This window comes from Acytostelium subglobosum (assembly GCF_000787575.1).
Source record: "Acytostelium subglobosum LB1 DNA, scaffold: scaffold10, whole genome shotgun sequence".
Classification (NCBI taxonomy): Eukaryota; Evosea; class Eumycetozoa; order Acytosteliales; family Acytosteliaceae; genus Acytostelium; species Acytostelium subglobosum.
The window spans coordinates 1854-29701 of NW_012236523.1; the positions used below are offsets into that span (position 1 = coordinate 1854).

Consider the following 27848-nt stretch of genomic DNA (forward strand, 5'->3'; position numbering starts at 1 on the left):
GCTCCTCAGTCAGACTACACCACTGAGGAGCTGAGTTTCCACAAACTCCAGGAGGTTGTGGAGTATTATGAGCACATCGAAAAAAAAAAAAGATTAAACATAAAAGAAAATAGCATCGGACTGACACGGCTTGACACGTACCTCCAGATGCTCCAGAGACAAGAGCTTGCTCCCTACATCAGGAAAGACTCCAGTGATACATCCAAATCGGACGAATAAACAATGAGCAAGTGTATTTGCCAATTACTATTATCTGTACAAGCTACCTGACTGACTGCATGATGCTGTGTTTTGCAGTGAACTTCCAAATTAATTATGAAAAATTCCAAATAATCGAAATGAATTGAATTACCCAACGACTTGAACTAACTGGACAATATTGATCATATATTTAGATATTTTAATATTTACATATTTACATATTTACACATATTCAGTTTTATCTTGGATCGCTTTCAGCCACTTCTTGTCACATTGAGAAATCGCTCGCATGAAATGGTCATCTACCTCTTGGTCTGTTGTCGAATGGATGTCTTCCATAAATTCATCTATCACTTTTGGATTGACACCATGCTTTGAACACTCGATGAACTTTTGAATACACAAGACAACCCAKAGACCGCATCGCCATCCATCATCCTGTACCAGGCATTTGTTTGTGATCATCTTACAAGTTGGTGGCAGTTCTTTCTGTATCGCAGTTTGCATCTCTTTGACATAGGTCCTGTGTATGAACACCAGTGAATCAACGTGCAGGAAATATATCAGCTCWGGGCCATCGATGTAAGTAAACACAACAGAAAAGTGGTTCGACTGATTGATGATAGTAATGCCTAACTTGGCCTTCAACAGAGCCTTTGTAAACGATAAAGTCCTCGCTTCAAAGATCGTCTCAGGGCAAGCATTGACAATATAGACAGAGGTTGGAATGCTTGGCTCCTGTTGAACAGCAGCAGCTTGTGGAGTGTGAGAATAAGGTACTCCATGCGGAACAAGGCCAGCAACCACAACCAATGTTTGAGCCAAGAAGGTTAGCATCCCAATATATATACCTCCATCATTCTCAAGAGCATCCAGGTCAGACATGGCTTTAGTGAACAGATTAACTATCTGATTGGCATCGTTGTTGTCATCATCATCATCATCAAATATATCATAGAGTTGGTCATCGTTGCTGTCATCATCATCATCTTGGTCGTGGTCACTGTTATCCAGTAGTGGGTCACTGTCGGCAACATCGTTGTTTTTGTCATCTTCATCTGCAACATCAAGTTGGTCATCATTGATATCATCAATGACATCATCTTCGTTGATGTCATCATCTGCCGACTCGTCATCATCGCCACTGTCCACCTCATCAACCTGCTTCTGACCTTGGAGTCGATCAATGATGTCCTTAAACATCTCGTCGATTGATGGACACACTTGGTCAGAGAGTACTATCATCTGCTTTGATCCAACACGATAGGTCGACATCTGATTGGTCTTTGAATGGGCGGCCTTCTCCAACAGTGCTTCGATCTTGTTGTCGATGGCCTTGGACCGTCTTTCACTGGACGTCGATTGAGTCTGTCTTAGACCATTGATCTCTCTCCACACTTGGCATCGCGCAGCTAATCCTGCCTCATGGTCCAATTGCACACTGGCAGATGTTGCCTTGCCTCTCCTCAAATGGACCTGTGTCACCGTTGCCCTATACCAATAGCCATTGACATCTGATCCAGTCTCGGTATTGACTTTGACCAAGACCTTCTTACCAACGAGATCATTGGTCAGGTTGGTCAAGGTCATTCTCGCTATCKRCAATATTCTACAATCTGGTACATTCTGCTCAATGCCAATTCCATTGGGATCACTGATGACACATAATGTTGTATTGGAATCAAAGACAACATTCATTGATCGGCACCTATCACATGATGGATAGCACACATGTCTCAACTTCTCATGCCTGCTTCTAGTTCCACATTGTGTTGTGGTGGGACATAGACCACTAATGATTTTATGTCTGCACCTCCACTGCTTCATTGTGATACATGTTTTAACTTGTTATAACAAAGTAATAATAATAAATAAGACAATGAATGACACCACCAAGGGTTGACCTTGGTGTTGACCCTGGTGGTGTCCGAGTACTATGAGACCAAAATGGGAAGGGGGTCCATTTCACTTTAAGGGGATTTTTTTGTTGAGATCTTCCTGTTTGAGTGTGTGGGTGCAAGAGGGGTGGTGCGCCAGGTACTACTAGGAAGGGAATCTGTAGAGTATCAATAACCATTTTGATTCTCCCAACAATGTTCAATCTTTGATGAGGGCAATGTCCGACCTCGGATCCTACGGAGTACAAAGTATTTCCAATGCCGTGATCGCAACCAGTTTTGGTACCAGCCCAACTCAAGGAAACAATAATGCACCTCGTCGAAATTCATGGCCTATTGATGCTCCAACCAGAGCACTCAATGAAAGATTCAGCAACCTTTTTGGAGGTACCAGTCCAGATTCCAATCCCACCCCACCAGGTGTTTAATAAACTACACTTCACCTACTAAAGAGTCGAAAAAATCAATCACTCACCTTTACTACTTAGGGAGTCTCGGGGAAGCTCAAACCATCCAAAAAGAGTAGATGGTGGAAGGAATTTAAGAATAAAATAATTTCTTTCTATTATTAAAAAGTTTCCACCATTGACTCCCCAACCTCCCTATGTCGATACACATCCTCTTTTTCCCCAAATTCCCTATCCCTATTCCCCTCCCTTCCCTCCCCAAGTTGCGACGGATACACTTTTTGTTCTATTATTATTATTATTATTATTATCCTCCCTAGACTCCCAAAAAAAAATAATAATAATAAAAGAGAATAGATAAAAGAATATATAATTAATAAAGTTGAAGGAAATAATGGAATCCGCGAAGCGGATGTAATGTTGGATAGGGGCCCCCGAGTTATACACACACCACAGGTCGTCCTCGTTGGCAACAGCACAGTCAACAACTCCACCTTTCACAACTTGTACGACGGAGGTATCGACCTTGCCTGCTATGATGCCGCTGAGACCAACAAAACATACCACCCAACAGTGTATCTGAGTAACCTCAATCCAAACCAGACGACACAGCCAGTGATCGAAAACGTTGGCTGTCACATCTATGGCAACAATGCAACGCCATCCAGCTTGTCATCATCACTGTCCATCCTGCTTATCATTGCCCTGATCAATCTCCTTGCGGTCAGGATGGCTTTATAATCAAATACATTGGATTGATCAAAATAACCATTTAAGGAATTTATTCGTTAGTGAGGGGATGATGGACTGCTCTTGTTGTTGATGTTGCTGTTGATTGATTATATAACATTGACTGTTGGATGGATCAAAGACTCCAAGGTTGGTCAACAATGATTGATATATTCTGTACTCATCTTTCTTGAGTGGGATGAGGAGTCGTTGATATTGACTTATTGTTGATGATGAAGATTGAGTGTAGTTGGTTGGATTGAACAGCTCGACAATCAATCGAGTAGATGAATATCTTCGATATTGTTTGATATTGAAGGTTATTTGACCGATTGCTGGCACTTGGATGAATGGTACAGGGAAGTGATTGTCCTCGATCAAATAATCCAGCACATATTCATACATCATAATGTTGTTGATGGCGGCAATGGATGTCAATACCTTGTTAATGAAATGTTGATCACGTTTGAGTGTGTCGGCCATTCGTTTCCAAACGAATTCAATGTCATCTTTGTCCAAACGACTGATGTCTTCACGATATTGCAACGAACGGATTGATTCCGGTCTTTCATATCGTTGTAGTGGCATCAGATTGAGGAAGGCAAGGACGTCTGATCCCAAGAGCATTCCATTAACTGCCGGCTCTCTATTCCAAAGATCGGGTCTGCTCAAGTGCTTTGGTGATGCCAACATGGTGTCAACCATCCATCTTCGTTTTGCGTAGTACAAAGAGTACAACATAATTTCTTGCTCATTTGTGCTTGAGAATGGTGCATTGGGGTCTGGTGACCAGGGATCACTCTGAAGTACACTCTTGGCATCCAAGCTGGCCATCAGCTCCCTGTGTCCAAGTTGTTCGGCACACCTCAGCAGGGCCTTCAAACATTGTGGATCACGATGATGACGATGTTTGATGAACATTCGTATTGTGCTCGCCTCCATGTTTGTGACCTTGTTGGTGTCAAATGTTATGTTGCCTGGTGGCACCTTGGCCAGGAACATCTCTTGTATGTCATATGAACATTGATCAATGTATTCCATTTTGATCCCTTTGAATACACGACCATGATGATTGACTATTATTGCATTGATACCATCAATATATTGTATCTGGAGGGCAGCATTGAGTGCTTGATCAATGTCAATAACATTCAATGGATTGGATTTGATCAGTCCTTCAAGTCGATCAATCACATCCATTCGTTTGGCTCTGATAGCATCTGTGAATAGATTCTTGAAATCATGATCCACTGATCGATCATTGATCAGCCGTTCGATTAGTCCCAACCAGTCCACATGATCTGGTACTGTATCACCCTCCTGCATCATGTTGATGCCTGTCACAATCCATTTATGGCGATCATCGATTGATCGCCTTGGAAGGAACTGAGTGATGTTGTCCAGGATGTAGAGCGCGCAGTCATAGTGGCCTCCGGACAAGGCGCACTGCAACATTGTGTTGTCAAAAAGGTGAAGTAGTGGTCCGTGGACATCGATGTATGATCGCAAGTGATCTTGGGAATGCTTCATAAAGGTGATATCACCAAACATTGCCAATCGATTGAATATAAGTCGATCAACTCGCACGAGAGCTGCAAGAGTGTCCATGCTCATTGGATGTGTTGATGGTGTGAGCCCCATAGGGTTGCTTGGTTGAGAAGTACCACCAATGTGACTGGCAATGACCAGGAGGAGATCAAACAGTCGGTGATTGAGTGTGAAGTTGATCAGATGAGTCGGTTTGATTAAGTATCCTCCAAGAGGTTGCTGGTGTGACACTAGGTATCGCTCAAAGTCATCGATGATTCTTGATTGATTGCTGAGGAATAATGCACTGGCGGTCGCCATTTGATGTCCGACAAAGATATACTGTTCGATTGGTGGTCGGTTGTGTGGGTGCACCATTGAGGAGATCTCAATGCACAGGTCAAAGTCTTGGTGATCCCTTAGAGCTGACCTCAACAGAAGTGTAACTAGATTGGATGGAGCTGCTTCTGGTATGTAGGCCATCAGAGTATGTATCATGGGACGACTAAACCTGATGGCTGGTATATGAGAGTACTCTATATTTGACATTAATGAGTCCTTGACATGCTTGATGAATTGGATACTCGAGGTGCCACTGCCATTTCTGAATCGTTCAATGATATAATTAACTAATATTACATTCTGTTTGTGAACTGCAAGTTTGAATGATTCAGTCATCGTTTCCAACAACCTTTGATTGAGTAAGTTAGATGGAATGGCTCCAGGATATAGAAGGTGGAAACAAACATACATTTGAGGTGAATGGATGGTGATGTCCAATTGATCACAGTGATGGATGAACTTGGTAGTATCTCCACATTGTATACATTGATATAGTGATGATATATCTGATGAATGGAATACATTGGTGATATCCAACTGTTTGTGAATCAGTGACACATGTCTAGATAACTCTGATCTAATATACTTGCTGGCCAGTACTCTACTGATCAATGACATCAATCCAACATGTTGTTGTTGTTGTGTTTCATTATTGTTGTCTTTGTTATCATCCATCTTATCTTATTAGATGTACATCTGAGTGAAGATGCTGATTGTTATGTTCATTCATTCATGATTGATTTGGAAAGAGTGTTAGTGAGCGATCTACGTGGTCAATCAATCGTCACCCCTCCAAGGACACCCCTTTGTCCTGTCCACATCACCCAAGGGGGTTGACAACCTTGACTTCCACGACATGTCTTGTGAATAGTACTTAACTAATGTGCAATGGAATGACTGACTTATTATTATATGTATCCAACAAGACAAGACAAGATCCATCTACCCATTCATTGATCAATGACCTTGAACTAGATCGAATTGGCAGAACTAAACTCAAACAGGTCACACAAAGTTCATATAGTTCACACAACTCATGTTCAACAAACAATTGATGACTTTGCAGCTGCTAGCAACCAACTTTGTAACAGATAATAAGAAGATGTTGACATCGGTGCTGATGGTCTTTGGACCAGTCATTGGTTACGTCTCACAGTACAAGTCAATTGCACAGACACGCAATGTCGAGGGCTTCAGCAACAAGGTCTGTCTAATCCTCCTGCTCTCAAACATACTGCGATGCTTCTTCTGGGTGGGCAAGCAATTCGATAGTACACTACTCTATCAAAGCGTTGTGATGATCATCGCTCAACTGCTCATGCTGCACCTGTGCGTCAGCATCCGCTCGTCCGACTCGATCACACGCTCAAGACGCTCACTCAGCGCCTCATTCCAGACACAGCCCTTCTGGGAGTGGGACTCATACGTACCCTATCGTATGTACATACACCTTTGATTGACATTGCACTCATTCACTCACTCAATCAATCATACCTCCCTCCTCAGTTGCCTTCCTCTCTGCCTACTCATTCTTCTTCCTCTTGCTCACGTATACATTCATTAATACACCATGGTTCTTCGAGGCGTTGGGCAGTCTGTCATTGGCGATCGAGGCAATGCTAGGTGTACCCCAACTCATTCAGAACTACAAGAAGCATTCAACAAAGGGATTGAGGTATGTCAACATCATTCTCATTCATTCATTCATTTATGGTAGTTGTAGCATGTCGACTAACAAACTGTATGATATATATATAGCGCATTCCTGATAGGTACATGGTTCGTTGGAGACTTTGCCAAGACCCTGTACTTCTACTTCTCCGATGCACCAAGTCAGTTCATCTATTGTGGACTCTTCCAGTTACTTGTTGATGTAGCGATCACATTCCAGATGATGACATACTAGATTGATTAATTGATTGATTGATTGATGATCGATCACATTGGTCAATAAAGATAGATAGATAGATAGATAGGATGGATCAATACGTCATCATTAACAATACAATGCATTGACACACTAGCCCTGGTATCATTGTCGTGTTCCGTCCGAAGTGAAACCAACTAAAACTACAACTTCGAGAACCATAACACCTTAAACTTAATTACATACTTATACTAATACAGATACAGATAGATATACAAATACAGAGACAATGGTAGTGTCAGTACAACAGATTGAAGATCGTATCAAGGGTAACTTCCCAGGTGATCACATTGTATGTTTGATTATGTTAATGAATGAATGGCAACTCGTACGACAATTAGACCTAACGCGAGCGACACATAATGTAATGATGTAGAACGTTGAGGATGTGTCTGGAGGATGCGGAGCCAAGTTTACAGTGACTGTTGGATCAGACAAGTTTGTTGGAATGCCATTGCTACAGAGACACAGAATGGTCAATGACATCATTGGCGATCTGATGAACGAGATACACGCTGTCAACCTCAACACTTGGACAATGAAGCAGTACGAAGAGAAGACTGCTGCTGCCAAGTAAATAGTATATAGTATAACAATAAATAACAAATAACAACAATAGATGAGGATGCGCGCTGAGATAATCCAACACATACATACATACACACGCACAACAGAGAGACTGTGGCGGCGGATGAATGGATATTGGTGAATGCTTTAATTGATGAGCAACTGCAGAACGTGATGCTTCTGGTTGTTGTTCTTCATTCCGACCTTGAGCGCCATGATGTTCTGGCGATGCAGGATTCTGCCCTGGAGCTCTGCTGGCGAGCGAGTCGTCTCGTGCCAGCCAAGAGTCTTGTACTGGTTGATGATCCTGGCGATCGATGACTGTCTCTTGCTCTGCACAGCCTGGAACTTCTGCTTGTAGTAAACGGCGTAGTCTCTGTGTCCAATCACAGTTCCATCCGGCAAGACCAACTCGCTGTCTGTTACCGTCAAAGTACTTCAGTTGGAATTGATTGATTGATTGGATTGAGTTAGTGATTGTTTGATTGATTGAATGAGGGAGCGAGTGAGGTGATGGATATAACATACTTTGAAAGCTCGTCGTCTGGGTTGGCGCGATCCTTGTAACTGTTTGTAAAGTCGTAGAACTCGACGTATTCGTCAGAGGTGGCCTCGGTGTCAAAGTTCATCTTGCAGTGACTTAGATCGATCATGTGTCGCTGGACAGCCTCCAAGCTGTGCAACTGCTTGCCCTTTCCACTGCAGTAGAGACAGATGTTTCCAATTGCAATCTTGTCACTCATGAATCTGATCATACCTGGCAAGTCGACCAAATAATCAACATCCGGTATGAAGAAACTATGCTCCTTTGCCATATGATCGACGTTACTAATTGATCCATTGATTGATTGATTGAATGTGATGTTATGTTATGTTAGTCTTATGATGGATGGGTGGCGGGCTAAGGTACCTGGGTATCGGCACGCGGACTACATACGTGTCGATTGAATCACTGATATGTCTACAGAACAAACAATGCTCAAGTGGCAGCTTTGGTGTATTCTTTATCTTCTCCTCCATCATCTTCTCTGCCTCCTCCAACTAGTTGTTACAACGAGTACCATGATTAGATGTTTGATCGAATGAATGATTGATTGAGCTAGTTCATGAGGATACATACAGTCTGTGGCTGTGGCTCTTGTGGCTTTGGTTGCTTTGGTTTCCTCTCTCTTGTCCTCTCGGGGACACCCATCTCAACGTTTAGCTTGTGCTTCTTTGAGATCAAGTGCTGTTGGTATGGACCCTCGGACTGGAATTGCTTGTCGCACACTTTACAATCAAACATAACAGTGGTTGGCGCTGACTCTTGAACCTTCAGTGCCTCCACCTTTGAGTTGAACGTCTGTTGATTGACTGGAGGCAGATCCAACACCTTCCTCTTCAAGTTGAACCTGTGCAGCTCAGACTTATAATGAACTCTCTGGTCCTCTGGGTTGTCAAAGACAACACGACATGATATACAAGTGAACTCTGCCTTCTCCATTCTTATATTATTATTATTATTTATATTGTATTATATATTAAGATATATATTATTATTATTTATATGTATGAATGTACAATGATTATTGTAAAGTCAGTCAGTTAAGGCAATTGATATGAATGAATGAATGAATGAATGAATGGATGGATGTGGATTGAAGAAGGAGGAGGAAGAGCCAGGAACAAAGAGAGAACTAGAAGACTGTCCTTGTCGAACAAATATGGTGGGGTCGTATGAAATACAACACACTTGAATTGAATTGAATTAAATAAAATTAATTAAAGTTGGCAAAAACGACGAATCACACTCATGTGTGCGACAGTGAGTAGTTTTGTTTCAAGTCGAAGGCATGAATGAATGAGCGATCAACTTCGAGAACTCTTCACTTTATTACATACATACATCCACTCACTCACACACACACATATATATACATATATTTATATAAACATATACAATGGTATGTTTAAAGATGATGATCAATCAATTGATGATGACTGATTGATTGATTGCATTGTATTTATGGGTCATTGACACTAACCAACTTACTCTATCTTTGATGAATTGATACACACTCATACAGGCTCAAGGAGACTATATAGAGCTTCACCAAAAGAGATTTGGTAGAAGATTCGATCATTATGAAAAGCTGTATGTAATCAATCACTTTGAATGAACGAGCGATCAAACGAGCGATCAAACGAATGATTGAATGAGCGATCAAATGATGGGATAGTCCCACCCCAAACCAAACATATACTAATTGATGTTGTTGTTATGAAATAGACGTAAGAAGACCTCTCGTGAGGTACATAAGAAGTCTGCTTTGGCTCAAAAGATATATGGTATCAAGGCTAAGCTGTTGAATAAGAAGCGTTACTCTGAGAAGGCAGAGATGAAGAGAACGATCGCTATGCATCAGGAGAGGACAAACAAGAAGAAGGCCGACGATAATGTTAAGGAGGGCGCCGTGCCATCCTATCTGTTGGACAGAGAGGGTGTGTCCAGAGCCAAGGTGCTGTCCAACATGGTCAAGCAGAAGAGAAAGGAGAAGGCGGGCAAGTGGAGCGTGCCTCTGCCCAAGGTGCGAGCGATCAGTGAGGACGAGATGTTCAAGGTGGTCAAGACAGGCAAGCGACAAAAGAAGGCGTGGAAGCGTATGGTCACCAAGGTGACCTTTGTCGGCGAGGGATTCACCCGTAAGCCGCCCAAGTACGAGCGTTTCATCAGACCCACCGGTCTGCGTTTCAAGAAGGCACACGTCACACATCCAGAGCTCAAGAGTACATTCTATCTCGACATCCTCGCTGTAAAGAAGAATCCACAGTCGCCAACCTATACCCAACTAGGTGTCATAACAAAAGGAACGATCTTAGAGGTATGTTAATCAATTCATTGTAGCGTAATGTGATTGATCAATCACTAACATGTTAATCATTCATTCGATCATTCATTGTATAGGTCAATGTAAGTGATTTAGGTTTAGTTACACAGTCTGGAAAGGTAGTCTGGGGCAAGTTCGCTCAGGTCACCAACAACCCAGAGAATGACGGCTGTATCAATGCTGTTCTGCTAGTCTAGAGTGCATGGACTTGGAACAATAAAACGAATAGTCGACAACATAATAATGAATGGTCCAAGGCCAAGGCCTACTAGGCCTAGGCCAAAGGACTCGTCTAGGAACTATCCCAACACTAACCCCACACACACACACACACACACACACACTTGATTAACTTGAATGATTGTGATTGATTGATGGATACACTGATGGCCTAATGATAGCCCACGACGATATAATTGTATTGTCTAATAGTACTAATACTTGAAGATCTGACCATACCAGGTGTTGACCACAACGAATAAACCGGTGGTCCTCATCTGCTCGGCGGAACGGTAGAAGGTCTCGCCAGAGAGTAGGTCAGTGACGGGGATTGTGTCATTGCCATTGACTGGCTCGGCATCGTCCAGCGTGATGTTGCCAGAGCCCTGAGTGCCACTAAAGTTGAGCACACACAGTCTCTTCTCATTCTGGTACGTCCATTTGTAGGCGATCAATGTCCAGGCCTCGTTGGAGCCCGTCACGTTCAAATACTCAAACTGGCCATACTTGAACACGGGGTCCGAGACGATCTTGGTGAGGTTGTTGTAGAACTGGATCGAGGTGTCCACGACGGGCTCCTCCTGCTCGCGACGCAGATGCACGTCCAGCTGATATTGGTAGCCCTCAAAGTCGCCCCACCAGAAGAACCTGAGACCTGGCAGCGTGTAGGTGACAAGTGCCGCAGCGTTGGAGCGCCACCAGCTGCCAAAGAAGTTGGCGCCGCGCGGCTCGTCGTGGTTGGAGATGAAGTGCGCCGAATGATGCGTGAAGTTGGTCGAGTGTCCGCTGATCCAGTCGCGCACCTGGTCAAGGTTGCCGCCGCCCAAGTAGTCGTGCAGCATCTTGTCGTAGGTGTAGTCGAAGCCTAGTTGTTGCAATTGCTCCTCATATGGGTGGTACACCTCGGCCAGGAAGATCGTGTCAGGGTACGAGTCCTTGACGATCTGGATGGCTGTGCCCCAGAACTCCTGGGCTGGCTGCGTGTAGCTCCACGACGCCAACTGCGACTGCCATGTCTGGCCAAACAATGAGTTGAGCAGGAGGTAGGCCATGTCGCAGCGAATAGCATCGGCGAACGAAGCCACAGTCAACAACTCTTGGATACGTGCTTTGATGGTGGCGGGATTCCAGTAGTTGAGCTGGGCAGTGTCCTGCCATGCGCCCCAGCCGCTCGAGCCATAGGCGATGCCATTGGGCAGGTAGGTGTTGGGGTCGTATGGTGGGTTGGTGCCCTGTGGCGCGCGGATGTAGTAGTCCACGTTGGAGGTAGTCCACTCACAGTCGACGGCCGTATGATTGGGCACAAAGTCCAACATTAGTAGCAAGCCAATTGAGTTGAGTGTCTTGCGTAGATTGATCAAATCCTGTGCATCGCCCAATTGTGGATTGATCGTGTAGTTGGTGGGAGCGTATGGTGAGCCAATAATGTCGTCCGTCGTATAACCTGGCAACACTTGTCCATAATGTTGCAACAACTGTTGATTGGTGCGATCATAGTTGAGTCCATATGCGCCCAAAGACCAAACTCCCATCATCCAGACCATGTCAAAGCCCATATCCTTAATCTTTTGGAACTCCTCAATTGGTATATCTTTAGGTTTGTTAATAATAATGTATGATTGATTGATTGGACATTCAATGACGACATACCACTGAGTTTGCTAATGTTCCTGTTGTATTGTTGGGAGAGGTTGTAGAGCCATGGTCGAGTGGAGAGCTCGTACATCATCATGCCACCGGTGGGCACACCTTGTGCCATTGTTTTGGTAACAGACATAAGTAAAGTAATAGTTATAACAAGCAATATAATTGCAAAGAATGAATGAGACCTCTTGTTGTTATTGTTTGTGATGTTCATCTTGTATCGAATGTGTGTGTTGTAATTGTTGAGTTCCGTCGACAAATGTGGTGTGGAAGGTCTAGAATGGAGTCACCAAACACACACAAGGCTTCGCTTGAAGTGTGCAAGGTTATGTGTTTAAAATGATCAATTGATCAAACGAGTAAGTAGTGTTGTTATTGGGGTATGGTATGTTTATATTGATTATTTGTATATGTGTGATTGATTGATTGATAGATTGATTGAATTGAATTGACTTTTGTCATGATTGCTCGTCAATCTTCAGAAGAAAACATCAATCAAAAATATCTCAAGATTCATCTTATCATCATTGCTCAATCAAAGATATGTCGGAGACGTGCATATTAGCTTGTTAGTTAGTTGACTAACTTAATACCTCAACCAATCAAAAGGGATATGATTATTTCTGATGAGTAGACCGAAGAGAGAGAGAGACAGATATTTATAAATAATTAAGGAAATTTGGAAATTCCGTCTTTGGGATTCCAAAAGACCCCGAGTCTTCACGTCCAATCTTGACCAGACCACCCCATCACCAAGGTAGCAAGTTTGGAATCTAAGTGAACAACTAACTCCATTCATTGTGAGTACCAGCAGTGTTTGTTCATTCTATCATTCATTAATTAATAATCTGATCATTGCATATATATACATATACATATACATTATATACATATAAACATAAACTTCAACAAGATGGTCGACAAGACTACATTAAAGAAAATCTTTATATTGCCAATAGCATTACAGACAGCTGTGTTTATCAGCTACTGTCTATTCCCAATCAACTTCATCTTACGTCCATTCTCAAAGAGATACACAATCTATCTCAATGGTCTTGTTGCCTCAATATGGTATGTTTGTTCATTCATCGAGACATTCGAAACTTTGATACTGATATTTAGGTCGACGTGATCGATCAATCACCAGGTTCAAGTTCGTCGTGTTTGCATTCACAGTGCTACATGGAATCAAGATCACAATATATGGTGATGATGTGCCTGAGGATGAGAATGCAGTGATCATCATGAACCATCCATCAGAGATTGATTGGGCCTATACATGGATACTTGGTGCAATGAAGAACTCATTGGGCAACATCAAGATCATCATGAAGGATGTAAGTGTCCACATGTCCGCAAGTCCACATGGTCACACTCACTCACTTTGACATATGTATACAGGAGATCAAGTATGTACCAGGTGTTGGATGGGGATGTGATTGCCTTGGATGGATCTACATCACAAGGGATTGGGCATATGATGAGAAGCATCTCCAGCATCATCTCACCAAGGACAAGGACATTGGTCACAGGACATGGTTGACCATTTTCCCAGAGGGTACTGATATGGATGAGGAGAAGTTGGCCAAGAGTCATGCTGTATGTTACCAATCAATCAATCAATCAATCGGTCAGTCACTCACTCATACCATCCATCATCAAACTTTAGTTTGCAGAGAAGAATGGATTCCCAAAGTTCAACAATGTATTGTTGCCCAGGGTAAAGGGAGTGCATACGAGCATTAGTAGCATGCGACCAGAGTTGCAAGCAGTGTACGACTTGACGATTGGTTACGAGACCAAGCCATCGATTGTATCAAACCTGATTGGAACCAATCCACGCAAGGTTGACATCAACATTAGACGCATACCAATTAGCAATGTGCCCAAAGAGGAGAACGAGACACAAGACTGGCTGTTCAAGATCTTTGCTGAGAAGGAGCAGTTGTTGGAGCACCTCAAGAAGCACAAGACATACCCTACCAAGGGACGTCTCTACGAACCAGGTATGACATATCCAAACATTCAATCATATGACCATTCACTCACTCATTCATTCAAACCACAACGACAACAACAGACACCAGCGTCTATGTATATGGAATACTCTTCTTGGCTTTGATTCCATGGTCGATCTACACATTCTTCACATCGTACTATGCCAGATGGTTTACTGCCATTGCTACGACAGTCTTTATTATCAACTCTGCTTCACATCAAGTTAGACTTCTTCGTGGATCAGATGTTCCTAGACCACGCAAGGTGCATAAAGCCTAGTTAGCCAACCTAGCTAGGCCTACACAATGCATTGGCCAATGTATACACAATCAAGGTCCACTAGACCTTACCTTCCATAATATACTCTTTTAAATTAAATGAACATCAATCAATGAACATCAATCAGTGTCCATGTTGCCGACCGACGACCACATGTTTCCAATCAGGAGACAAGAGAGATGGAAGATGGATGAATGAAGTATTGCTGACAACAAGTTGTATTATTTACTATTACTATTATTTATATATCGGACGCATCGCTTCGCGACGAGTGGAGTAGTTGTTATGTGTGTGTAAAGGTTGGATAGATGTGATGGATGATGGATGATGTATGTAAGAAATATAAGAATTGCTTACTTGCCGAGAACCTTCTCGATCTCAGCAACCTCCTTGTCAAAGGTCTTCTCAAACTCAGCCTTGAGTTCCTCGAGCTCCTTGGTGTCGACTCCGTACTTCTTCATCTGGGCAATCTTGGAGTTGTAGGCCTCGTCGGACAGACGTCTGATCTTGTCACGGGTGGACTCTCTGGTGGACTCACCGGCGGCGTTCACCTTGTTCTCCTTCTTGGTCTCACCCTCGGCAGAGGCGAGCAGAACCTTGGCCTTCTCCTCAACGTCGGCGATGGCGCCAACCATGAAGAATGCAGCCTCTGGCAGATGGTCGTACTTGCCGGCCAAGATACCCTTGAACGAGTCGATGGTCTCCTTGAGTGGCACCAAAGCACCCTTCATGTTGGTGAAGGCCTCGGCGACCTCGAATGGCTGGGAGAGGAAACGCTGGATCTTACGGGCACGGAACACAGTGGTCTTTTGCTCCTCGGACAAATCGTCCATACCCAAGATAGCAATGATATCCTGCAGACCCTTGTACTCCTGGAGGATCTTCTGGACGTCGGTGGCGACCTTGTAATGCTCCTCACCGATGATGTTTGGATCCAACATCAGGGAGGTTGAGTCCAATGGGTCCACGGCGGGGTAGATACCGAGCTCAGAGACGGCACGGGACAACACAGTGGTGGCGTCAAGATGTGCGAAGGTGGTGGCTGGGGCTGGATCAGTAAGATCATCAGCTGGCACGTAGACGGCCTGCACAGAGGTAATGGAACCGTTCTTGGTGGTGGTGATACGCTCCTGCATGGAACCCATATCAGTGGCAAGGGTTGGCTGGTAACCGACGGCGGATGGGATACGACCGAGCAAGGCAGACATTTCAGAACCGGCTTGAGTGAAACGGAAAATGTTGTCGATGAAGAGCAACACATCCTGGTTCTCAACGTCACGGAAGTACTCGGCGACGGTCAGACCGGTGAGGGTGACACGAGCACGAGCTCCTGGGGGCTCGTTCATCTGACCGAACACCAGGGACACCTTGGAGCCCTCGGTGGAGAAGTTGTCTCCCTCACCCTTGAGCTTGATGACACCGGCGGTAACCATTTCGTGGTACAGATCGTTACCCTCACGAGTACGCTCTCCGACACCAGTGAACACAGAGAAACCTCCGTGAGACTTGGCGACGTTGTTGATGAGCTCCTGAATCAGCACAGTCTTTCCGACACCGGCACCTCCGAACAAACCGATCTTTCCTCCTCTGGCGTATGGGGTCAACAGGTCAATAACCTTGATACCAGTGACGAGAATGGAGGCAGATGGGGCCAACTCGTCGAATCTGGGTGGCTCTCTCCAGATGGGAAGCTTGGTATCGGTCTTGATGGGTCCACAACCGTCGATGGGGTCACCAATGACGTTCATGATACGGCCCAGGGTGGAACGACCGACTGGCACACGCAGTGGGGCACCGGTGTTCAAGACGACTTGACCACGGGACAGACCATCAGTGATCTCAAGAGCGACACAACGCACGATACCGTCTCCAAGATGCTGAGCAACCTCGAGCACCAGCTTGATGTTGGAGATTGGCACGTTGGTGAGGTCGAGCTTGCCCTCGAGGGCGGGGTTGTTGAGGTCCTCAATAACCTTCTCGACGTTCTCAGCCTGGAAAGATTCGACGATCAAGGCATCGTAGATGAGTGGCAGCTTGCCGTGTGGGAAGTAAACGTCGACGACGGCACCAATGACCTGGTGGACGACACCCTGGTTATCGGACAAGGTAGCCAAGTTGACCTCCTCGGAGTTATCCTGTGGAACTGCGTCAAACTCGTTCTTGAACTGCTCGAGGTACTGCTGCTCGCTGGTGACCTTCTGGGCAGCGGCATAAGTAGCCTTTGATGAGCTGACGAATCCTGATTATTGTCGATTTTTAAATTGATTGTTTTGAATAAGTGATTGATTGAGTTTGATTGAGTGAGTGGAGTGAAGATAATGATTGATTGATGTGATTAATACTATTGTTCTCTCTGTGTTTGTGCTATTCCCCTTTCAATCATGTGTCGACACTTACCTCTCTTTGACTGGACGAGTCCGGTAGTCTTGGAGGTGACTGGAGCATTCTTCAACAACTTAATGTTGTTGGCCTTGTTTCCAACTCTTCTGGCGACAAACATTGTGTATTCTATATTTGAATGAGTATGATGAGAGTATTATTAGCATTCATGATCACTTGTTATTTGTGTTGTTGATATTATTGTTGTTGTGTTGTAGTTGTGGATGATGATGTTGATCGTTAATGTCGATTGATCATTCAGTCCCGACTGACTCCCTTTGCTACATTATAATGTCATCGCGTCGGACTATCTGATCTGACTGTCTGACTGACCGACTGACCGAATGTTTGAACATCGTCAACGATTCAATCATTCTTCATAAAGTATTATATTCGCAAATGCTGTTGTTTAATCTGTTGTTGTTCATTCATTTGATAATAATAATAGTAATAATATTAAATAATGACACTTACATATATATATGTATAAAGAGATTCTAAAACAACAAACAAGTGGACTAATCTGCTGTGTTATGTATGTGTGTGGAATACGTGAAGAATGAATGCGCGATGAAGAGAGAGACTGAGACTGGAGTCTGCGACTCAGACTGGGTTGGGTGTGTGTGAGGCATCATGTCGCGCCAGGGAGACACTCTCTTTTTTTTAAAAGTTACTTTGGTGCTCACTCCCCATCATACATAATTTTGATTTTTTATTAATTTCTTTCATCAACTCATACCCAACATCACCTGATGACCGATCAATAATTTAAATTAAATAAAAGAAAATCAAAAAAAGGTTGTGTTTGGGTGATTTGATACATCGATGAACTTCCTTCCATTCGTTTCTTTGTATCTTCTTCGTCCGTACCCAACCCTTTCGACACTCTTCATACCTCATATTCATTCAAGTCCAATTCAATCAATCAATCGATCAAAGGATGAACTCAAAGAAGGATGATACGATGCAGGACTACAATGATATGCTGTTGGAGTTCTTGGAGGTATCATTCCATTCGATACTCTACATTAGACATGTATATGATAGTTGTAGGTTGTTTCTAAAATAATGAATGAATGAATGAATGAATGGGATTATAACAATAATGTTGACTCGCTCACTCAATGACACTGAATGAAGGTCTGTTTGAAAGAACACTAAAGTATGGTATTGCAGTGCCAATGAGTCGATCGGATCAGTTGAGAAGCTATATTGGTCAGTCGTTGGAGAGTCTTAGACCACATTTGAGCAAGAAGGTCAATCCAGTGGAGAAGATATCATTGACAATCCTGAATGAATATGATCATCCCATCGAGAGATTCTCATTCACCTTCAACAATGAGGTCGTCACGCCAGATCCACCACCTCCACCTCCTCCACAAGTTGTCGATCAACCTCAACAACATCAACAGCAACCTCAACAACAACAGAACTATATGATACTTGATGGCAGTCAAGATGGTTTGATGAATGATCCAAAGGAGTATTACTTCAATATGTTGTCAAAGGTTGATGGCGTAGGTCAACCTCAACCTCAACCTCAACAACCGGTCCAACAACAACAACAACAACAGGTCAAGAGGCCGACCACACAGCAGTTGGAGGATTCGTTCAGAGCATACTTGTTGAGGGTACTGGCTGCAGACTCATTCCTACAGAGTTCACATCTGAGCAGTGCAACAGAGCGCAAGTTTGTAATCCATGTTCATGCTGTGAGCATCGAGTCCACAAACAATGTATTGGACATTGACCCATTGAATCCACCTGGTCGTGTCGGTGCTCCAGGAGCATTAGGCGTCGGAGGTGGCGGTGTCAGAGTCGGCGGTCGACTGAAGGAGTTCAAGCCAGTATGGGTCAGTGCGTCCAAGGATGAATATGACATGGGTCCTCCATCCTCCTCCAACAACAATGTAGTTGTATCTCTAAAGACTATACAAGGTGTAGATACAGCCAATAGGACACTAACTGCTTCAGTCGAGCAACAACAACAATACCAAGCAGCTCTTCCTACCAAGGGCTCATCACCAATTTGAAATGGACTCGTCAATTAGTGCGCGCCACACTCTCGTTTCGGTGATGGTCATGTCACCCCCTCCATGATCGTGCCCACTGGCCAGGCGGGTCACATTATTTTTGGACCGACGCTTCATGAAGGAGTTAGAAGGACCTTCATGAAGGATATGGACATGTTTCATGTCTTCATGAAGCATTTCATTGACATGCCATCGATGACGATCCATCCATCACACATTCATGTCTTGATATAAATAATGGATGGATCGGGGATCACGAAGACAAAGCATTCACGAAGACGAACATCATCATCATTCTACAACATCAACAACATCTACAACAACAATATCAATCAATCATGGACTCTATCCAAGCAATCCAAGCAGAGAAGAAGAAGGTCGCCATTATCATGGGCAGTTCCAGGTCGAACCGACTCTGTGTATCCATCACCAAATGGTTCGTTGAGGCATCCAAGTTGAAGGATCACTACGCCGATCTCGAGATAATCGACTTGGTCGAATGGTCACTACCATTATATGATGAAGGTAAGCATCCATCAATCATCCACTCGCTCCAATCACTCACTAACATGTTTGAATGTTTGAATGATTGATTGATCAAAACCCAAGCCGTGTCACCTATGGCATTGAATGGCAATTATACAACAGAGATTGGAAGGAAGTGGCAGGCAAAGATTGGATCGATCGATGCATTTGTGATGATATCACCAGAGTATAATCAAGGCTACACATCAATATTTAAGAATGCCATTGATTACTTGATCCATGAATGGCAGGGCAAGCCATTGATTGTAGTGAGCTATGGATATGGTGGTGGACTTGGCGTCAACAAACAGATCTCGGACATCCTGTCAGGTGTCAGTCCAATCCAGATGCGACTGACCGAAACACGTCCCAAGCTACATATCTCTCGGCCAATGTTTGATGAGAGTGGACAGATCAAAGACTTTAGTCCATTCGACAAGCACCTCGAGGACATCCGAGCGTCCGTCACAGAGTTCATCATACTCAACAACACTCCATTCAAGTTTGTGCCCAAGTGGTACTAACTCGCCAGCCATCAATGCCGCTGGGCCTTGAAGCCCCACTCATGTTCTGCGAATCGACAACAACGCCCACACCTCGCGCGAGGTAACTGCTCAGCGTGAGACACTTCACTCACTCATTCACTCATTCATTCATTCTCTTTTGAACATTTAATTAAACAATGATGTGTACAACTACAACAACTTCTACAACGACGACTACAGATGCAGATACCAAGTTAACATTGTTCAAACAGATAATTAATAATCAATGGCTTCGTAATCAGATATTCAATTCAGTGAGAGCGATAAGTGTACGTAGAGTTCAATCTCGTACATACTCATGGGATACATTGGTCACTCTTTGGATAGAGTTCATCAAGGGTGGTGACGTCGAGGCGTTGACCATCGAAGATGAAGAGTCTGATTCTGAAGATTCAGATCAAGACGATGATGATGACAACGACAATGTTCAACCTCCTCAAGCTCAGCACAATCATAATCATCATCATCACCAAGGTGGTCAACAACAACATCAACAACATGAACATGATCAGAACCCAGGACAAGTACAAGTACAAGTACAAGGACAAGGTGATGAAGATAATGTTGAAGATTTTGAAGGTGATGATGAGGAGGTGGCAGAGCCAACACCTAAGTTCAAGTTTGGACCAACAGGACTCTTTAGAGACTTCAAGGTACATGAGGAGATCATAAAGTATATACATAGGTGCAGACCAGAGACGTTCAAGACAATGCCAGCATTGGACGCAATGTCAGCAATTGGTAGACTGGACCTTGTCAAGTACATGCATGACAATGGTGGTGTTGCCTCCACCAAGGCAATGGACATGGCAGACTCACTCGAGATCGTTGAGTTCCTACATAAGAATCGATCAGAAGGCTGCACGAGACGTGCAATGGCATCGGCATCGGGCAAGGGCATGCTTCCCGTGGTCGAGTACTTACATCACAACAAACCGGCATACGGCAGTCCGATGTCGATGGACTTGGCTGCCAGTGGTGGTCATCTGGAGATCGTCAAGTTCTTGCACCAACATCGAACCGAAGGTTGCACACCCGTGGCCATGGACATGGCTTCGCGTAATGGCATGCTCGACGTCGTCAAGTTCCTTCACGAGAATAGAACAGAGGGCTGCACAACAATGGCCATGGACCAGGCTGCCAATGCTGGCCACCTCGAGGTAGTTCAATACCTTCATCACAATCGAACAGAGGGCTGTACCAGTATGGCGATGTCTGGCGCCGCTGCACACGGTCATCTCGAGGTTATAAAATTCTTGCATCACAATCGTACAGAGGGCATGGACCCTGCCACAATGGATGAGGCTGCGATCCAAGGCCGACTCGAGGTGGTCATGTTCCTTCATCACAATCGCACGGACTCATCCTGCACATCCTTGGCAATGGATGGTGCGGCGGCAGGTGGTCACTTTGATTTGGTCAAGTTCTTACATTGCAATCGCACCGAGGGATGCTCAGATGTGGCAATGTCGGCGGCGGCTGCCGAAGGTCACGTGGAACTGGTCCAGTTCCTCCATCAGAACAGGACAGAGGGCTGCAACAACGAAGCCATGGACTACGCTGCGGCAAAGGGTAGTCTGGAGACAGTCCGCTTCCTTCATCAGAACAGGACGGAGGGATGTACACGCAACGCCATGGACTGGGCCGCAGCTCAGGGCAACTTGGACATGGTCAAGTTCTTGCATCACAGTCGCAAAGAGGGCTGCACTACCGAGGCCTTGGACTTTGCCGCGCAGAATGGCCATCTAGATATCGTGGAGTTCCTGCATCTCAATCGCAAAGAAGGATGCACGACCAAGGCCATGGACCTTGCTTCGCGTAATGGCTTCCTTCACGTCGTACGATTCCTTCATCAACACCGCACAGAGGGATGTACTGTGGATGCGATGGACTGTGCAGCAGTCAATGGCCTGTTACCAATCGTCAATTTCCTCCAACACAATCGTACCGAGGGATGCTCTGATGATATTATAGCCATGGTGGCACAGGCTGGTCTACTGAACGTGGTTCAATATCTACATCTATATGGAGATAAGCCACCCACACCAATGGCGATGGACACTGCCGCTCGCTACGGACACATCAACATCGTACGTTATCTTCACGAGAACACTGACGCCGGCTGCACGACCAACGCAATGGACAGTGCAGCCATATTTGATCACCTCGAGATAGTCAAGTTCCTGCATTACAATCGCACTGAAGGTTGCACCAAGGATGCATTATCATGGGCGGCGGCCAATGGAAATCTAGAGGTGGTCAAATTCCTCGTCAACAATCGAACAGAGGGCGATACTCTCGCTGCCAGTCTTCGCGCTGGATTCAGAGGGCACATCGACATCCTACGATTCCTCCTTGAGTACAACACCAAGAAAAGAAAGAGATCGTCTCCATTTGAAGATTCAGATGATGATGGTGATGGAGAGCAATCAATAAAGGCATCCAAGTCCTGATTGAGTCTTGGGTGCCCTGACCCTAACCCTCGCCCTTACCCTTGCCCTTGCCCTCACACTAATCTCTCGCTCTTCCTTTTTTCCAGACTTTGAATTGAAAGTTGAGGGGTTTCCCAATCTTGATGAACTTGAATCAAACTGTTAAATTAAATATCACATTTAGACAAATAGATAGTAATAGAAATAGAAAGAGAGAGATAGAGATAAAGATAAAGAGGTATATAGAGATGACTGACCACGAAGAGAATAAGGAATTGTATGAGAAGCAGAAGAATTGGGTACCATTAGAAGCCAATCCAGATGTGTTGACATCCTTCATGCACAACTTGGGCGTGCCTGTTGAATGGGAGTTCTGTGACATCTATGGAATTGACAAAGAACTATTAGACATGGTCCCAAAGCCATGTGTTGCAGTTATATTACTCTTCCCAATTACAAAGAGTGTATGTCATTATCATTTACATTCAATCAATCATTACTCACTCAATCAATCAATCAATCAAGTATGAGATACAGAGATACAAGTTACAGAATGAGATAGAGGAGAAGGGACAACATGTTAGTGACAAGGTATACTTTATGAAGCAGTATATTGGTAATGCATGTGGAACTATAGGTGTCATCCACTCTGTTTTGAACAATGCCGATTCGATCAAGTTCAACGAAGGATTCTTTAAGAGCTTCCTCCAGACAACCTCCAACCTGAGTGTTGACCAGCGCGCCAATGCACTAGCGCACAACTCAGAGATCGAGAGAACACACGAGATCTCTGCCCAGCAGGGTCAGAGCAACGTGCCCGACCAAGACGACCCTGTCATCCTGCATTTTGTATCATTCGTCAATGTAAGTTAAGTTTGATCACGTGATCGATCGAACCAACCTCACCTGCTGACAGACTCTAATACTCTCTGGTGCCGCTTAATATAGGTTGATGGCCACCTCTATGAGCTGGACGGAAGGAAGCCATTCCCAATCAACCATAGCACAACAAGTGATGAAACATTCTTGGAAGACGTTGGCGAGGTGCTCCAGATGATGATTGAAGAGAATCCAGAGGAGATCAGATTCAATCTCATGGGTCTGGTAAAGAGTCAAGTAGATGAGGATGTTGTTGATGATGAGGACGATCAAAAGAACGCGACTACTACGACGACGACGACGACTGAGGAGAAGAAGTGAGGTGAAGTAAACGACAACGACAACAACAACAGGTTGTTTATAAACTACATAATCTCCTGTACTCCTCCTTCTACATCCTTTTTGGATGTGTTTGTTCTTGTTGTTTGTTGTTGTTATTGTAGCTGCTGTCTGTTGCAGCTGCCAGAGTTGTGCAACTGATCGCTGCTTATGCTGTTGCTACATTGTGTTTGGTTTGATATTAGTGTACAAGGGTTGTGCGACTGAGCAACTGGATAGCAGAGGACTGCACCGTTGATGGCTTGGCCGGCAGGCTGCCGTCGGATATTAAGGAATGGGGATGGTATGGTATGGACATCTTTATTCTTTGATGGGCTTCTCTGGATGAACTCTGACTTCCTTGGCTTCATGCTGTCCCTTGGCCCAATCTGCACTATCGAAGAACTTCTTATCCTGTATGTATTATTGAAATCGATCGATAGATCATCAGTATTTGATCTTGAGACAAGTCATTAAAGAGTGTTACCTACCTTCTTAGCGAGCAGTTGTGATTGCTTTGGCAGCTTTCCATACTTCTCGAATATCCTTCTCTCATCTGGAGACATGTTGTCTGTGTTTGGCTGTTCATTCATACATTCATACATTAGTCATTCATTCATACATTGATTCATTCTTTGATATACTAACCTTAATCTCTTCAGTTGACGACATCTTTTTCTATATTGTTTGTTGTATATAGGTATACTACTAAAATTACAGGTGATATGCTATGCTTTACAAATGATCGCTTAGCTGTGTTTCGAAATGTTGAATGTCTTTGTCTCGTTTAAGTTTGATCAATGTACTACTATTGTTTCGGTAGGTAACCTTTGATCGAATATAAATATATATATATAAATAATTGTATAGTTATAACAATGTATTAATATTTGTTTGTGTATGTGTATGTGTGTTGAAGGTGTTGAGTAAGTTTGAACAATGATTCTCGTGTTGGGGACATGTCCACCTAAATAGGTTGTTGTTGTGTTTTGGTGGGTTGTTGAACTCAACTTCAAACTTTTTATTCAATTCATTTTCAATCCAAGTCCTTTGCTTGAAGATCCCACCTTACGTGGGGCCAAACCACAACTCGCGCATCCACTATCGCCAGTCAACTTCCAATTGCCAACGTGAATGGCAATGATAATGGCAATGACTGCAAATAATGAATGTATTTATTATATTACGGGTTGGACAATCCAAACATTTGCCTTATCATATATTGATGTAGAGATGTAATTGGTGGCTCACCCATTGAAGACTGGTCAATGATCGAACAATCTATTAATCGTTGGATGGCACCTCTCTCTGGTCTGGTATCCTTTTTGCATAGCACTAGATGTTGTTGAAGTCTTTCGTGTAGACTTAATGGTATCGCAAATCTCTTGCCATCTAGTCGCGCGGATAAGTTCATCAGATGCTCCATCCGCAATTTGATCGATATCCTGTCGTTCAACAATGTTGGAAGCATCTCGACGATATTATGTATGATCACATGGTCGATGCGCTCGACCAAGGCTCTCCACCTTGCCTGGCTGATCGATGTCTTGCCTGAATACAATGCCAGGAGCACCTGTCTATAGCACCTATTATCAATGTATGGCAGCTCCTCAAACAGACGAATGCACTTGTCAAAGTGGCCCGCCTGCACCAACTTCCAGAGCATGTATGATACGACTGACATGTGCTGAATATCTTCTCTCGCCACTTGATTTCTCTCTGTAGAGTACTGCCGTCCCTCCTTCTTCTGTCTCCTGCGCGAGTCCACCTCTTGTTCGTAGCTCTCGATCACATTACTGAAAGCACTGTCAAGGTACTGGATGATGATAGCGGGGACTTCACCAATAGAAACGTTCGCATCAATGATCATGTTGATGTAGTGATGGAGAGTGCGGCTTGTGCAATTTCCTCCATACATATGTATCTGTTTCTCCAACAGCTGACTGCACAGCATCACCACTTGATGTTTGATCGATGGCGAATCAATCTTTTGTGTAGCCAGAGACAGTACATTGATGACATCGCCCAGTGGCTCTCTGATGAACAGTGCATTGTCGGCTGTCCAGTGCTTGTGCATCAACTCGATCATTGGCACCATGCTTCGTTCATTACATATCAGCTTTGAGAACAACATTGAGTTGGCCAACAGCTCGATGCTGAGGGAAGTCGGGCGCAGCTGCACCTCCTTGATGATGTCGCTCAGTCGTCCTTCCTCCGCGAGCTGGACCACCCTGAGCAGGGGGTCGACCAGCCTCGCCTTGTCAAACATGTTGCCAAGTGCCTCTCGGTACTGGCCTTGATCGTATTGTGTGTAGTACAGGTCGATGCGGTCCGTCCTCGGGATGCCGCGGTAGTATCGCTCCTTCATCCAGTGTCTGGCTGCATCCTCATTCTCGCTCAACGAATTGTATCTGATAAAGAAGAACACGATCTCCTCGGTTGGCGCGATCTTGAAGTCGCGGATCATGCAGTTGTACCATTCCATTGCCTTGTCAATTCGATTGATCTGGAGAAAGAGCAGCACCAGCTGTGTGAAGAGCTTCTGTACATGGTCGCCACGACCACCCGCCAGCAGGACGTCGGTGATGGCCTTTTTGGTTGACAGATCGTCCAGCAGGTCGTATCGCGATAGAATGGTGGCCGAGTCGACGTAGACCATTGGCGTCAGCTGTTGTGGATGCTCGCCAAACTGGTGCACTCGCATCTTGTGGCGCCACTCGTCCATCTTGTTGGCGGCAAAGTATTCGTCGAGCTCAATATATACGCTGGGCACGATTGAGAATGAGTGCGCAATGAGGTAGTCCAACCACTTCTTGATGTCGGCGTCCTCCTTAAATGCCAGCGCCCTGACAATTGAGGCGAACGCAGCACTCTTGCTCGGCTTGCCCGACATCTTGACCATCTCCTTCAACGGCTCAGCGATGGTCTGCTTGCCGCGCTGATTGTAGAATTCCACCAATTGATCGATAAACGCTATGTTGTTAAAGTCGAGCAGATGGTTCTCCGCCAGGTACTCCAGCAGCGGCAGTTCATTCGTGTTGGACGTGATCAGACTGTCGAGAAGTTTGAGGAAGTGAGTGCTGGCCAGGTACTCGGGCACAGCCGCGGCACATGTCTGTACAATCTGCATCGCCCTGTCTGTTTGATTGTTGTCCAGGTGCAGGTTGACGACCATCGCGAGCTGATGCATGTCTAGCAAGCCGGCGGCGTGTGAATGTTGGAAGTGCTCCATCGCCGAGTCCAAACCGTCATGGTCGCCATCGGTGACCTTGCGCAGTAGGCCGGTCAGGACCAGCGTGGACATGTTGACCGATGTCAGCGCCAGATCAAGCTGTAGTATTTGATCGAGTGGCTTTATAAAGTACACTGTATTGGCTTTGTAATGTGTGAGGTAGTACTGAAGCAGCAACTCTTGGGTCCTGCCTGTGTTCTGTGGCTTCTCTCTTTGGATGACCTCGTCAGCCAATGATTCGACGAGTGATCTGTCGGCCTTTACCGATACGGCACCCTCCAACAATGTATTCAACAACTCCACCGATGGCCTATGATTGCTTTCCTTGATCTTGTTATAGAGTCCTGCGTAATATGACGATCTCTCATGTCTCGAATACACTCTGATCCTCAACCTTAATGATGATAATCTAATGTTAGATTGACTCATGTGTGACTTGCAGGTGATCGCCAACATACTCATCTATTGCCGCTGATGGGTTGAGATTAAGAAGTGCCATCCAATCATCGTATGATTGATCATGTGACTTTGTTGTTGATGTTGATGTTGATGTTGTAGTATTAACAGTTGAGTATGATTGATGTGATATTGAGAGGTATGATCTACGTGGCGCACATGTACTGTTGGGATGTAATGTTGATGATGATGTTGGCAGCCTCGTGTCGTCACATGATGTCCACACTTTGCCTAAACATGAAGATGATTGAAGACGCAATGATGTAGTGAGCCATCTTTCTCTTCCGAGCAGTGCGCCAACTGTTCGAAGCATCATGCTCTATATCTTTCTTATTATGTCTTTCAACTGTTTAGATGACTGACGAAAGTTCAACTTTCGACTGAGTCGTTTCGAACTTGCAAAGGGGGATACCCTTCAAAGTTCATTCAATCTTTCATTCATTC

At 44.5% G+C, this 27848-nt stretch overlaps 16 protein-coding genes across 16 annotated transcripts; 9 read left to right on the forward strand and 7 right to left on the reverse strand.

The window, feature by feature from the left end:
* Window positions 1-892: 892 nt before the first annotated feature.
* Window positions 893-1791, reverse strand: SAMD00019534_054080 (hypothetical protein; the record flags this gene model as incomplete). Its single annotated transcript, XM_012898899.1, has 2 exons — window positions 893-939; window positions 1053-1791. 2 exons carry the CDS (start codon window positions 1789-1791, stop codon window positions 893-895), a joined length of 786 nt encoding a protein of 261 aa, XP_012754353.1.
* Window positions 1792-2923: 1132 nt separating this feature from the next.
* SAMD00019534_054090 (hypothetical protein) lies at window positions 2924-3247 on the forward strand (the record flags this gene model as incomplete). The annotated part of the gene is made up of 1 exon (XM_012898900.1): window positions 2924-3247. One exon carries the CDS (start codon window positions 2924-2926, stop codon window positions 3245-3247), a length of 324 nt encoding a protein of 107 aa, XP_012754354.1.
* Window positions 3248-3301: 54 nt separating this feature from the next.
* SAMD00019534_054100 (hypothetical protein) lies at window positions 3302-5779 on the reverse strand (the record flags this gene model as incomplete). Its single annotated transcript, XM_012898901.1, has 2 exons — window positions 3302-5453; window positions 5514-5779. Coding segments are annotated over 2 exons (2418 nt in total), but the record flags the coding sequence as incomplete, so codon positions are not given.
* A 349-nt stretch (window positions 5780-6128) lies between these two features.
* SAMD00019534_054110 (hypothetical protein) lies at window positions 6129-7007 on the forward strand (the record flags this gene model as incomplete). Its single annotated transcript, XM_012898902.1, has 3 exons — window positions 6129-6476; window positions 6616-6779; window positions 6863-7007. Coding segments are annotated over 3 exons (657 nt in total), but the record flags the coding sequence as incomplete, so codon positions are not given.
* Window positions 7008-7260: 253 nt separating this feature from the next.
* SAMD00019534_054120 (hypothetical protein) lies at window positions 7261-7608 on the forward strand (the record flags this gene model as incomplete). The annotated part of the gene is made up of 2 exons (XM_012898903.1): window positions 7261-7323; window positions 7408-7608. 2 exons carry the CDS (start codon window positions 7261-7263, stop codon window positions 7606-7608), a joined length of 264 nt encoding a protein of 87 aa, XP_012754357.1.
* Window positions 7609-7745: 137 nt separating this feature from the next.
* Window positions 7746-9081, reverse strand: SAMD00019534_054130 (hypothetical protein; the record flags this gene model as incomplete). The annotated part of the gene is made up of 4 exons (XM_012898904.1): window positions 7746-8034; window positions 8127-8426; window positions 8536-8639; window positions 8719-9081. The coding sequence occupies 4 exons, from the start codon at window positions 9079-9081 to the stop codon at window positions 7746-7748; spliced, it is 1056 nt and encodes a 351-aa protein (XP_012754358.1).
* A 586-nt stretch (window positions 9082-9667) lies between these two features.
* SAMD00019534_054140 (hypothetical protein) lies at window positions 9668-10662 on the forward strand (the record flags this gene model as incomplete). The annotated part of the gene is made up of 3 exons (XM_012898905.1): window positions 9668-9732; window positions 9868-10459; window positions 10543-10662. Coding segments are annotated over 3 exons (777 nt in total), but the record flags the coding sequence as incomplete, so codon positions are not given.
* A 237-nt stretch (window positions 10663-10899) lies between these two features.
* On the reverse strand, window positions 10900-12461 carry SAMD00019534_054150 (hypothetical protein; the record flags this gene model as incomplete). Its single annotated transcript, XM_012898906.1, has 2 exons — window positions 10900-12275; window positions 12335-12461. The coding sequence occupies 2 exons, from the start codon at window positions 12459-12461 to the stop codon at window positions 10900-10902; spliced, it is 1503 nt and encodes a 500-aa protein (XP_012754360.1).
* Window positions 12462-13241: 780 nt separating this feature from the next.
* On the forward strand, window positions 13242-14605 carry SAMD00019534_054160 (hypothetical protein; the record flags this gene model as incomplete). The annotated part of the gene is made up of 5 exons (XM_012898907.1): window positions 13242-13399; window positions 13476-13665; window positions 13730-13927; window positions 13998-14334; window positions 14409-14605. The coding sequence occupies 5 exons, from the start codon at window positions 13242-13244 to the stop codon at window positions 14603-14605; spliced, it is 1080 nt and encodes a 359-aa protein (XP_012754361.1).
* Window positions 14606-14958: 353 nt separating this feature from the next.
* Window positions 14959-17105, reverse strand: SAMD00019534_054170 (hypothetical protein; the record flags this gene model as incomplete). Its single annotated transcript, XM_012898908.1, has 2 exons — window positions 14959-16844; window positions 17003-17105. 2 exons carry the CDS (start codon window positions 17103-17105, stop codon window positions 14959-14961), a joined length of 1989 nt encoding a protein of 662 aa, XP_012754362.1.
* A 1003-nt stretch (window positions 17106-18108) lies between these two features.
* On the forward strand, window positions 18109-19017 carry SAMD00019534_054180 (hypothetical protein; the record flags this gene model as incomplete). Its single annotated transcript, XM_012898909.1, has 1 exon — window positions 18109-19017. The coding sequence occupies one exon, from the start codon at window positions 18109-18111 to the stop codon at window positions 19015-19017; it is 909 nt and encodes a 302-aa protein (XP_012754363.1).
* Window positions 19018-19355: 338 nt separating this feature from the next.
* Window positions 19356-20066, forward strand: SAMD00019534_054190 (hypothetical protein; the record flags this gene model as incomplete). The annotated part of the gene is made up of 2 exons (XM_012898910.1): window positions 19356-19542; window positions 19627-20066. The coding sequence occupies 2 exons, from the start codon at window positions 19356-19358 to the stop codon at window positions 20064-20066; spliced, it is 627 nt and encodes a 208-aa protein (XP_012754364.1).
* Window positions 20067-20797: 731 nt separating this feature from the next.
* Window positions 20798-22540, forward strand: SAMD00019534_054200 (hypothetical protein; the record flags this gene model as incomplete). Its single annotated transcript, XM_012898911.1, has 2 exons — window positions 20798-21290; window positions 21363-22540. 2 exons carry the CDS (start codon window positions 20798-20800, stop codon window positions 22538-22540), a joined length of 1671 nt encoding a protein of 556 aa, XP_012754365.1.
* A 227-nt stretch (window positions 22541-22767) lies between these two features.
* SAMD00019534_054210 (hypothetical protein) lies at window positions 22768-23719 on the forward strand (the record flags this gene model as incomplete). Its single annotated transcript, XM_012898912.1, has 3 exons — window positions 22768-22983; window positions 23045-23383; window positions 23468-23719. 3 exons carry the CDS (start codon window positions 22768-22770, stop codon window positions 23717-23719), a joined length of 807 nt encoding a protein of 268 aa, XP_012754366.1.
* Window positions 23720-23835: 116 nt separating this feature from the next.
* SAMD00019534_054220 (hypothetical protein) lies at window positions 23836-24272 on the reverse strand (the record flags this gene model as incomplete). The annotated part of the gene is made up of 2 exons (XM_012898913.1): window positions 23836-24130; window positions 24208-24272. Coding segments are annotated over 2 exons (360 nt in total), but the record flags the coding sequence as incomplete, so codon positions are not given.
* Window positions 24273-24899: 627 nt separating this feature from the next.
* Window positions 24900-27717, reverse strand: SAMD00019534_054230 (hypothetical protein; the record flags this gene model as incomplete). Its single annotated transcript, XM_012898914.1, has 2 exons — window positions 24900-27342; window positions 27407-27717. 2 exons carry the CDS (start codon window positions 27715-27717, stop codon window positions 24900-24902), a joined length of 2754 nt encoding a protein of 917 aa, XP_012754368.1.
* Window positions 27718-27848: the final 131 nt, after the last annotated feature.